Below are 11,517 nucleotides of genomic sequence, written 5' to 3' on the forward strand. Positions count from 1 at the left end.
TGCTCCCTCCCCCACTGTGGTGAGTATGTGCCAGCACATGCAGACCCCCTGGCCTAACCCCCAGCCTGGGGACGCTGGCCAAGACCCAACCCAGCTGACCCCACTGGAGACCCGCCCCACTGGCCGAGGCTGCCCCCAGATCAGAAGAAGCAGCACATCTATGAAGCTGGGGAAACTGAGGCCAAGAAGCGTGCCTCTGTGGGTGTCTGTTCCAGCAAATAGAGTCCCCAAGCTGTTGGCAGCTTGTGAAGCTGGAACAGCTCCCAAACCCCAGTAGCCCTTAGCAAGCAGCTCCTTACCTGGACTGGCCAGGGCTGTGGCCACTCTGCAGAAGAGGCACTGGTGGTACCACACTCTAGGTCCCCAACAATTGAAGTCAGTTACTCTGGGGTGGGACCAGACTGGGGAGGGGAGGGAGGTTCCTGGCTAACTGTCCTGCTGGGGTTGGGTATGACCCGGCCCTGCCTGGACACTTGAGGAAGAATGGTTGGCAGAACTGGAGGTCCACAGACAGTGAGTGGGGAAGGGGGCAGGGATGATGGAGCCCTGAGGTAGAGGGAGTAGATGAGGTAGCAGTGAGAGGGGTCAGTCCAGGGATGAGCTGGGGCAGGCCTGACAGGCAGAGGCCTCAAGCCCGTGACACATATGGAGGGCACAGGCTGTGATGATGTTGTTTCTTGGTCTGTCTGTGTCCCTTTGGTCCAACAGAAGCTGGACATGGGGTTATTGAGAGAAGTTTCTAGAAAGGACCCTCCATGCCCCCAGTCCCATCCCCTTACCCCAGAGCTGGCCACAGAGGAGCATACCTTTCACCCCACAGGTGCCTGCAGCCCTGGATTCCCCCAGCTCTGCCCGCCTGTCAGGGGCTTGGCGCTTGTATACCACGTGGGGCTGGGCACGGCCAGGCCGGGCTAGGACACCATCCAGGGGCTCAATGAAGTAGTCCTCGTGGGAGAGCTGGAACACCCCTTTCTGGGGAAGAAGCACGAGGGGCACACAGCAGGGCTGGCGCTCAGCTGCTCTTCCTGACGATCTGAGGCCCGCCCTGCCCAGCGGAGCCCACAACCCCTGACTGACCCCAGGTACACTGCATTTTCCTCCCTCTGGGCTTTTGTTCACTTTGCACCTTCTGCCTGGAATCTTCCTCCCTGCCATTTCACACAGCCAAGGGCTTCTAGGCTGAGCTCAGAAGCCACCACTCCCAGGAAGCTGCTCCATATACCCACCCCACCCCTTAGTCCATGAGAAGCAAGAAATCCCCGGAGATAAGCAGGAATTACAATTAAAAGCTTAACATCAAAAATGAAAAAAAAAAAAGCCCCGGGGATGTAATGTACAGCATGGTGACCATAGTCAGTAATACTGTACTGTATGTTTGAAAGTTGCTGAGAGATTTTAAAAGTTCTCACCACAAGGAAAAAAGTCTGTAACTCTATGTACACAAAAATTTGTAACTAGACTTATTGTATCATTTCACAATATACACAGCTGTCAAATCATTGCTTGAAACTAATATGTCAATTATATCTCAATAAAAAGAAAAATTTGATAACAGAGAGAAAGGAAGAAAGAAAGGAAGAAAGGAAGAAAGAAAGAAAGAAAGAAAGAAAGAAAGAAAGAAAGAAAGAAAGAAAAGAAAGAAAGAAAGAAAGAAAGAAAGAAAAGAAAGAAAGAAAGAAAGAAAGAAAGAAAGAAAGAAAGAAAGAAAGAAAGAAAGGAAGGAAGGAAGGAAGGAAGGAAGGAAGGAAGGAAGGAAGAGGTCTGCACCCAAATCTAACAAGATGGCCATGGAGATGCCCACTGCCACCAGGACATCCTCTTCCCTGGTCCCAGGGTCTGCCAGAGAAAGAAAGTTGGCAGGGATGTCTTGGGCATGTCCTATGGCACTGAGAGAGGCCAGGGGAGGAAGGGGTCTTGGGAAGTATCTTTGAACAATCCACCATCTCCTAAGGAGGCTCAGGACTCCAACAAAGAAGAAGGAGTAACCTCCCTTGGACCTCCCGCATTGGCTCCAAGTCCACCTGCCAGTTGGGTCATGCAGGGCTGGAGCGTTAGAAAGTGATCATCAGCTCTAGGGGCTGGAAACCTGGGCTGAATGCAGATGCCACCACTAGATAACTGAGCTATCTTGGGCAAGCTCCTCTCTGAGCCTGCTTCTTCATCTGGAAAATGGGAACCATGCCCGTGGGTGCAGCTGTCACACAGGCTCAACAAGATTAACTAACTGTATGGAAAGGGAGGAGGACAGGTTCCTTTCCAAGACAGATGGGCTGTTAAAGGCGCAGATATCCTGCAGCCTGTGATGGGAGCTGTCTGTCATTAGGCCTTGTCCTGCCACCGCCCACAGCTTCTCCTGAGCAATCTGAGCTGAGGCTCCCTCCTGGGAACAGTGGATGGCTGAGAATGTGCACCCATCGCCCCCTAGTCTTCCCATACCCCACCCTCTGCAGCTGGAAGGGCAGGGCCGGTCACCTAATCCAGAGCAGAAAGGAGCCCTACCTGCCTGCAATGGAGCTACTCTAACTCCGCACTCTCGCAGAGGGGGGCAATTAGGGCTGCACGCAGTAACCAGCATCACCTCAGTCCAGAAAAACTCGGGAAAATGAGGCCTGCAGCTGGGAGGTAGCCTCAACACCCCCTGAGGCAAGAAAAAGGCCGGACGCCTGTCCTGGAGAAAAGCAGCCAAAAGGAGTCTGGGGGTGGGGAGAACAAAGTCATAAGTGACCCCTCAAAGAGGGACTCAGCTGCTTTCTGAGTTATTTAGTCTACACACACCACAAAGTAGGGTGTCTGAACCTGCAGCTTCAACACTGAGAAATTGTCAGAAACGCAAGTTTTGCTCCCCGCTACCCCCATGGGACACTCGGTTTTAACAAGACACACGTGATTCTGGCTCTAACATGAAAGTTTGAGAGACGCTGTCGTTGAGAACGAGGCCTGTGTTGTCCACCCATTTTACAGGTGTGACTGCTGAGACTGGGAGAGGAAGAGCAGATGGGTCAGATCCAGCAGGCAGGGCCGTGGCCAGGCCGCGGGGCGGGTGGGGGCAGCCCCGCGTCCCGCCGACTCACCGCGCTGACACTCACCAGGCCGTCGCAGGCGCTGATGGCCGCTAGGCCGCCCTCGAGCTCGGGGTCTTGCACCTCGCCCAGCAGGTGGCAGGCGGGGGCGCGGGCCCGGATTTGCGCGTGGCCCAGGCCTCCGCGCCTCCGCGTCTCGCTCACGAAGCCGGGCGCCAGCAGGTGCGGGTTAGCGGTCAGGTTGAAGCGCAGCTCGCGGCCGCGGTACTGCAGCTCGTAGAAGGCGGGAGCCCCGCGCCGCGCGGACACGTCTCGCTTGCGCAGCGCGCGCGGCCACAGCTCGTAGGACAGGAAGGAGCCCCCTGCGTCCACGCGCACCGGGTGCACGATGTCCAGCGCCGCCCGGCCCTTGGCAGCGTGCCCTGCAGGGAGGAGACCCAGGGACCGGAGTGGGGAGCGGCCAGGCGAGGGCGGCTGAGGTCACAGTGCCGGGATTCAAATCCTCACCGCGCCGCCCGCCACCAGCTCTGCTACTTGACCTCTCGGCGCCTCGGTTGCTCCATCTAGGTTATAGGGATAACTTGTTAACAGGCCCTGCTGCTTCCACTCTTGCCCACCTGGCGTCCCTCTCCCCTGGTCGGCTTTCAACAGAGCACTCACAGGGACTTATTACAGGGATCAGTCAGATCATGGCCCTTGTCTGCTCAAAACTCTGCAGTGGCTCTCAGCTCTCACACAGCCGAAGTCAAGAGTTCTGGCAACGGCCTGTGGGACCCCAGGCAGTGTTACCTCTCCAATCTCATCTCTGCTACACCTGCCGCCCCCTGGCCTCCTTGCTATTCTTCAAACAAGTCAGACATGCTCCTGCCTCAGATTTTGCATCACTGTTCCCTCTACCTGGAACACACTTCCCTCAGTTATCCACGTAACTAAACCCCTCACCTCCCTCAAGTCCTTCCTCAAAGCTCTCCTCACTTTATTTTAAAATTGCAACTCCCGGGGTCTCACTATCCCCCTTCCCTGCTTTATTTTTCCCCATAGCACTTTGGACATACTGTATCACTTAAAATCTTCATTATTTTTTCCATTTTTCTATCTCTATCTCCTCCGAATATGAACTCTAGGAGGGCAAGAATTTTTATAGTCTTTGTTGAAGATTTTAAGTGCCAGAAGAATGGCTGGAAACTGGTAATTTCCCAGTAGATATTTGTGTAAAATTTGTAGGATGGGGATAATATCTTACACTCTTGGAGCTGTTGTGAGGGTTATCCACGTAACAATGCCTGACCCACTGACTGAATGTGATGGCAGTTATGATTATCATGACTATTATTAGCCTGATGGGTTTTTTAAGTGCCTGAAGATTCTGCATGCATCTCCTGGCCTTCTGACATGGGGAGTCAGAGCAGGACCACCCAGGTAGGGCTCCCTGGCCGCTCACCACTACCACTTCAGCAGAGCAGCTCTGGTTTCTTTCTTTCACATGCAAGAGTTCATTTGAAGAAAAGGTTCCAGGGCTGGGAAATTTTTGTGGACTTCTGTTCAGGCCCTTGCCATTTGCTGAATCATTTCCTAGTCATTCTGTCTGCTTGGATTTCCCAGTAAGGCTTGATTCTTACTTTTTTTTTTTTTTTTTTTTTTTGCCCCATGGATTCTGCTCCTCAGAATATTGTTTTAAATGCATAAGAGAAAATATATAGGAATACGAAGAAAATTGATTATATTGAAATACAGTTATCAAAATAATTTAAAAAGTAGATGTGGAATTATGTGCTCCTTTATTAATGCATTAAAGATCTAACAGCAGATTTAACCACTATGGTGATTTTGAAGTACTGATGAGCATCAACCTTATTTCAAGATACCTGCAACTGTATTGAGAGTAAAAAATTTGCTTTTTTTCCTGTTCATAGCAAAATCACAGATGCTGCTAATACTGTTGTGATTTGTTGCTAGTATTTATAATTGAAGGAAATGCTAAATTTCACTTCAAGGTTAGAAAAATTAAAGATGTAATATATTCCCATCCAAGTTCATGGATCCTCTGAATCCTACCCGTGTCCCTGTGGCTGCGGATCCCAGGTTAGGACACCTGCAGTAAAGTCTCCAGATTGCCTCTGGAGAAAGCAAAGGGACATTCAGAGAAGTGCTGAGACTGGACTAAAGCCATGCAGCGAGAGTAGTTAAATCTCCCAAATGGCTTCAGTTTCTTCAGTAACACTGTTCTACATTCTCAGCAGCTGGGCCTGTTTCCCCATCGCCAACATAAAGGAGTTGGACTAGATCAAGTTTTTCAAACTATTTTGGCCACCAGACCTAGTCCTCAAAAGAAATCTCACGTGGACATATACACACATCAGAGCAGCACTGCCAGGGGTGGGCAGGACCCAGGACCCCCAGAGCTGATGCTCTTGTCTCCCCTTTTCCTTCTCTGCAGCTCTCAGGCTCTGAGGAGCAGGAAAGAAAGTGGCCCACCTGCAGTTTCTCCCAGCCCCAGGGCCTGCCCAGACCAACTGGCTTGAAGCTCAGCTCAGATCGTGGCTGCCCATGACAATGACCCCTTGGGCCCACAAGAATGCCTGGGTGCCGTGCAGCTGTCCCACCAGGGCTCTCTGTGTGGCTGCCAAGTCCAGCCTGAAGTTCCGTACGAGCCAGGCTGCACAAACGCAACTCACCCTCCCTGTCTCCTGCCAAGCTATATGTAGAGTGCCCTGCCTGCACCAGTGGTGTGCCCCTCTGCTGAGGACATCCCCTACCACCCACACAGCCCCAGCGGGTGGGCCATCAGAGCATGCTCTGAGAGGCAGAAGGCAGTGTGGCTGGGGTAACTTGCTATGTGGTTCTGGACAAATCTTCCCTGGCTCTGAGTTTCAGGAGGGCACCAGTGCAAGGATTTTCCAGACTTCTCAGATGAGAATTTGTTAAAAAACAAATTCCCAGGCCCTGTCTCAGACCAACTGAATCAGCATCTCCAGGAAATGGGACTGGGAAGCTGTGTTTTTATCAGGAGCCTCAGGGGACTGTGATCATCAGGGAAGTTTGGAAATTACTCATGATGTGAACCTGGCTTAACATCAGCAGTACCTGGAGAGCTCTGAGGAACTGCAGCCGCCCAGGTCTCAGCTCAGAGACTCTGATCCCATAGACCCAGGGCTCTGAAGCCCCAGAATCTGTGTTTTTTCTGTATTTTTCTAAACCTTCTAGGGATTCTGATGTAACCATTTTCCGGGGCTGGCATTTAGAAGCCACTGGGCTGTATAATTTAAGAGCTCTTGCTCTGACATCCTAATAAGGCATTTGGGATAGCAACTTCACAACTTCAGCCTGCAGACTTGTTTCTTGTCAGTTTATTGATTTTTTTGGGGTGGGGGGAGATGTGGTTTGTTGGGTTGGCACAAATATTTAAAATATTTAATCAATTGCCTATTTTAAAAAATCACATGATCAAGTACAAAACCCTTAATTTTCAGCTTTCCTTGAAAAGTTTTATCATCTATCCATGTGAGGCCTAAATTCCCACTTGTCAGAAGCGACCCTTTAGAGAAGGACTGTGCTCCCCCTCCACCTCAGTCTCCACCACTCCCTATGCTGTTCCCAAAGCTTTAGCTAAATATACGTTGCCCTCAGCTTCACACTTGTCTTGTTTTTCATTCAGTAAAGAATTGAATCTCTAACAAAACTGAGAAAACAAGAGATGGGCCAAGAGGCCCTATGTTTTAAGAAAAATGTCTTCTTCCCACCAGCCCTATGTTAACCTACCTGGTCCATGGCATTTGGTGTTGGGAGGGAGAGTTCGGTGCCCCCAAGTCCAGGAAAATGTATAAGACACCATCCTTGCCCTCAGAGAAATGGTGCAAGGCCCTTGTGATCCTTCCCCCAGCACAGTGCTGAGAAGGTCCAAGCAAGGGGAGGGGCTACCCCACAGACAGACAGGGTTGAAGGAAAGCTTTGTCAAAAGGGGCACATGTGAAATGTCCTTGGACATGTGGGCACATGTTTAACTACGAAGATGAAGAGGGCATGTTGGTGGTAGACACCAGATGGTGGGTCCCCAGAGAACCAGGAAGAAGCCAGTAGTGCCGGGAACAAGCAGCAAGAAGTTAAGCTGGGCCCAGGCATGTGTTTTGGGAAATGAGAGACAATGGACTGAGAAAATAATGCACTGTCAAAAGCATGGGCTTTGAACACTGGAAGACCCAGTTGGGGTCCCAACTCAGCCATTTAATAATTGTATGGCCTGGACAGTCATTTCACCTTGATGAGCCTCAGTCTCCTCACCTTCTCAGAGAATATAAGGAGGTCAGAAAACATCAGGAGGATCACAGGGCAAAGAGATGGAGAATAACATCTACACTCCAAGGCTTTGTTTTAACTGAGTATTACCAGCAGTTCCCAGGGCGTGAACAGTCACAGCCAAGGCTGCTAAAGATGAGCTGAAGGTATGGGGGCTGCTGATGCCAACCAGCCCTGAAGTGCTCAGTACACTAGAAAAACTGAAACTACCCAACACACTTCTAGGTGACAGCAGTGTCCTCAAACACAGGTAGGTGGAAGAAGTCAGTATGCGTGTGACTTGGCAATCTGAACCACTGAGGAGAAACGGCTCCAAAAGCTAGAAAGTGTCCCTGGGGAGGGATCCATGATCTCGGGGATGTGCAGTCCTGTTGAGAATCCCTGCTCTAGACCTTGGGAAATTACTGCAAGACAGAAATTAAAGAGAGTTATAAAGAAGCATCTTCTTAAGTTCAAAAATATGATGGGGCCAGGCAGAAACATGCTGCAGGTGAAAGGCATTCGAATTAGTATGCTCCAGAGTCAGAGGGCCTGGGTTTCAGTCTCAGCTCAGCCACCCACAGCTATGAGGCCGTGGGTAAATTACTCTACCACTCAGTCTCAGTCTCTCTGTCTGTAAAATGGATCTGACGATAGCTGTTCCTTAGGTTGTTTGAGAATTCAATGAGTTAATATGGAAGGGCTTAGAAGAGTAGATAGCACATAGAAAATGTAAACTAAGTTATTGAAAATTAGCAAGAGAAGTTCTAAAGAATACTTAACTATTTCTTTCAAAACCTATTTTTATCTCTTTGCCTAATGGCTTAATAAAATGTTTTTCTAATCAAAAAGAAAAAAAGATTTACAGGATGTTACCACTTTTACTGCAATAATTTTAATTTTGTTTTGTTCTACCTTCTTTTTTTAATAATATGTATTGTTTTGCCATTAAAATATTTTTAAAGGAGAACAGAATGAGTTAAAAATAACCAACTCTTTCAACATCTCTTACAGCTGACCCCTGCAGAGACCTTGGTGGCTGAAGTTACCACCACCCAGTGCCAGCAAAGGGTAATTGCAGTTCGTCTCTGGCTCGTGGGTGCATCAGAGCTGAGCCAGCGGGGCTAAAGCCGCAGTGGGATGGGAGCAGGTACTATTCCAGTGGTTCACAGCTGAGCCTGTTCTGCCAGAGAGGAAGGTCAGTTGTGATTGGGCGGAGATCCAGCCACACCAGGTGTTAAATACTTTGAATATCATCCCTAGGTGACAGAACTGTCACTTTGGAGCTTCCACCAGAGAAATGCCAACATGGTGTTTACCCTCACCTCCTTATCAAGTACCTGAGTTACAATCCAGCCCTTCAAACGACCCATAGCTCATGCCAAAGAGAAAAAATAACCACAGTGTGTGTGTGTGACACACACCCTCCTCCTCAAGCCCGTCTGCACTTGCCTGCAGGCACGTGTGCACGCACACACTGAGAGCTCACATGTGCGAGGGTTTGGGTGGGTCCCTGCCCTACCAAAACATCAATCCCAACAAGTCCTTTGGTTTGTCTCATTTTCTTAAAAGGGAGCCCAAGATGCACTCTTTGGCCTCAAAGAAGGCAGTGTTCGGTAGGCTGAGCCCCAGCCTAAGTCCCCCAGGAAACTCCAAAGAAAACAGAGCTCAGCAGCTCGGGGTTGGGGATCCTGGGTGCAAGCAGACCGGGGAGGGCCCAGGCCCCTGGAGTATCTATGGGGACGCTGGAGACAGACACTCACCCTGAAGGGGGGATCCAGGGTAGATAGGAGGGGTGCCTAACCTGCCTCCACCCCAAATGGCAGGTCCAAGTTAAAGGATGCACCAAGGACTCTCTGATCCTACTGGGTCTGCCTGGCAGATTAATAAATATAATGGCCACCAAATGGCAGTCTCTGCCCAGTGCTAAGCAGTCACATTCAGCATCTCACTTAATTCTTAAAAAAAAAACCCTGTGAAGTGGATACCATTATCCCCATTTAACAAATGGGTGGGCTCATATCTGTGTCTGGCCTGCAGTGGAAATGAAAGGGAGCCTGACCACAGGGAACTCCCTCCACTAGCTTTATCCCACAGCTATCAGGGGGCCTGGGCCCAAGTTCGGGCAATTTCTTGGGGAAACCACTTGCCTGCTGCCTCATTCCCTTCACCTGGTTCATCCTCATGGGTCCCCAGCTCTGAGCAGTGGGAAAACACAGGCTTCACCCAGGTAGCCCGGATGTCCAAACTAGCAGGTCAGTCTCCTCTCTCAGCCTGTTCCCTCACCCATAAAAGGACTTTCCTTCATGCACCTTGCAGAGTTGTTGTGGAGATGATGAGAAATAAGAATTAGGGAGGCTGGCACATAGTAGGTCTTATTAAATGTTTGCTCTACTCCCTATGCATTGTTGCTAGAGCCTCCCTAAAACACTGCTTTCATCAGCTCCTCCTCTCAACACTCCCCAAACCTCTAAGATCTGGTTTAAATCCCCTCCATTCCCAGCCAGATGCTTTTCTAGCCTCACAACCACAATCCCTCTGCTGGAGAGGCAGGTCTCCCCCATCCCCAGCACGCAAGCCTAGTTCAGCCAAATCCACACCCCTCCCACGCCCCAACGCCCTGCCGGGATGCACCCCCGCCCCTACACACACACTTCCAGCCCATCCAAAGTTCATCCATCCTTCCAATCCCTCCAAGCTCAGGCCCCTCCTCCCCTACAAAGCCTTCCCGACTGCCTCGCCTGCAAGGCTCTCCCCACCGTCCGACCCGCCCCCATCAGACCAGGAGCTCCCTGAGCCGCAGGCCAGGGGTCCCCTACACCCTCTGTTCCTAAATTCCCAGGCCGGCTGCTCCGGACACTACAGGAGCTCCGCTGACCGGCCGACGGCGGCCGAGCAAGATTCTGGCCCCGGGCCAGAGGCTTCGTCGGAGGCCTGGCCGGGCGGGGCGGGGAGAGCCAAGCCCAGGGCTGGGGAAAGAAGCTACTTCTCCCCGCTCCACTCCCGGCGCCTTCACACTAGGGGGAGGGGGAGGCAGGAAGTCCAAGGGCCGCGCGAGACCCGGCCCCGGGAGCCGCCGAGGGCCGGGCGGGCAGCCCAGAGGCGGTGGGCAGGGGCGGCGGCGGGGGACCGCGTAGACCTGCGACCCTGCGCCCTTGCCCGCAGAGTCTTGGCCAGGCTGCTTTTCACACGAGGCACACTGATGAAGGCAAGACACCGAATCATCGTGTGTAAGCCACGCTCCGTCCAGCCCTTCTAACGATAGATCCCTGGCAGAGACAGATGCGGTCTGCTGCACGGGAGATGGGTAATCTGGAGCCCGAAGAGCGTATGGGGTTTTATTCTGGCTACAGCCCGGGTAGGTAGCGGAGTCGGTGGCTGGAGAAGGCTCCCCGGCGAAGCGGTTTCGCTGCCCCGACCCCACCCCTGTCCCTATCCCCAGGGGAGCGGGGTACGCGACAGCTCCAGGCAGAGCCGGGAGGGCGCGGGGTCTGCGGAGGTGAGAAGGGGCTAAACCGAGGCTGGGAAAGCGGGAAAGGGTGGTAGGGCCGACCGTGACGGGGCAGCCGCTCACCTGGTGAGGATCCGTGGGCGCCGGGCGCCAGAGCGCAGAGGAGCAGGAGGAGGGGGCGCAGCAGCGGCGCGGGGCTGCGGGGACTCAGGCCGCCGTGCATGGCCGGGGCCAGGCGGCCGCCTGGCGACCCTGAACGCACACTCTCGTCCGTCCCGTCTGCTCGCTGCCCGGTCCCGGGTCCGGCTCAGGACATGCCCGACCCGTGTGCAGTTCCCGGCGTCCTGGGGCCCGAACTCCGGCCCGGCAGGCGGCTGCGCTCGGACCGCAGGCAACAAAGGCTGCAGGGCCCGCCCCCTCGGCCGGCTGCGGAGGCAAAGAAAAGACCAGAGTACGAAGGAGAGAAAGAAAGGGAGGGAGAGAGGGAGGGCGCGCGGCGGCGGGTCCGCGCCCCGCCCCTCGGACTCCTTCCCCCGCCCCCGGCCCGGCCCTCCAGCCCCAGCCTGGCCTCGCCCCGCCCTCGCCCCGCCTTCGCGGGCCTCCCGGGCCCAGACGGCGGCCCACTGCTCTGGGGCTGGGCCCAGGGCAGGGCGCGGACAGCGCCCCCCGACGGCCGCCCGGCCGCCCACCGGGCCGAGGACGCCCTCTGGCGGTGGAGCCGAGCCGGGCCCTCCCCGACCTCAGCCCACCAAGGCCCCTCAAAGAATCTGGAAT

At 53.2% G+C, this 11,517-nt stretch overlaps 1 protein-coding gene across 3 annotated transcripts in view; it reads right to left on the reverse strand.

Annotated features, from left to right (window-relative positions):
• The window catches only part of ADAMTS7 (ADAM metallopeptidase with thrombospondin type 1 motif 7), a 40,419-nt gene extending 29,202 nt beyond the window's left edge, over nt 1-11,217 (reverse strand). The window contains exons 1-4 of one of the 3 annotated variants that reach the window (XR_004315666.1): nt 10,867-11,217; nt 3,087-3,442; nt 807-972; nt 300-401 (exon numbers count right to left, since the gene is read on the reverse strand). Coding sequence is in view for 2 of the 3 variants with exons in the window: in XM_032469096.1 (XP_032324987.1) it covers nt 300-401; nt 807-972; nt 3,087-3,442; nt 10,867-10,966 (724 nt within the window). In the remaining variant the exon portion in view is untranslated. The remainder of the gene's footprint in view (nt 1-299; nt 402-806; nt 973-3,086; nt 3,443-10,866) is intronic. The other 2 variants (XM_032469096.1, XM_032469098.1) reach the window with 2 other exon arrangements.
• Between the last annotated feature and the right edge of the window lie 300 nt (nt 11,218-11,517).

Source organism: Camelus ferus, chromosome 27 (assembly GCF_009834535.1).
Source record: "Camelus ferus isolate YT-003-E chromosome 27, BCGSAC_Cfer_1.0, whole genome shotgun sequence".
Taxonomy (NCBI): Eukaryota; Metazoa; Chordata; class Mammalia; order Artiodactyla; family Camelidae; genus Camelus; species Camelus ferus.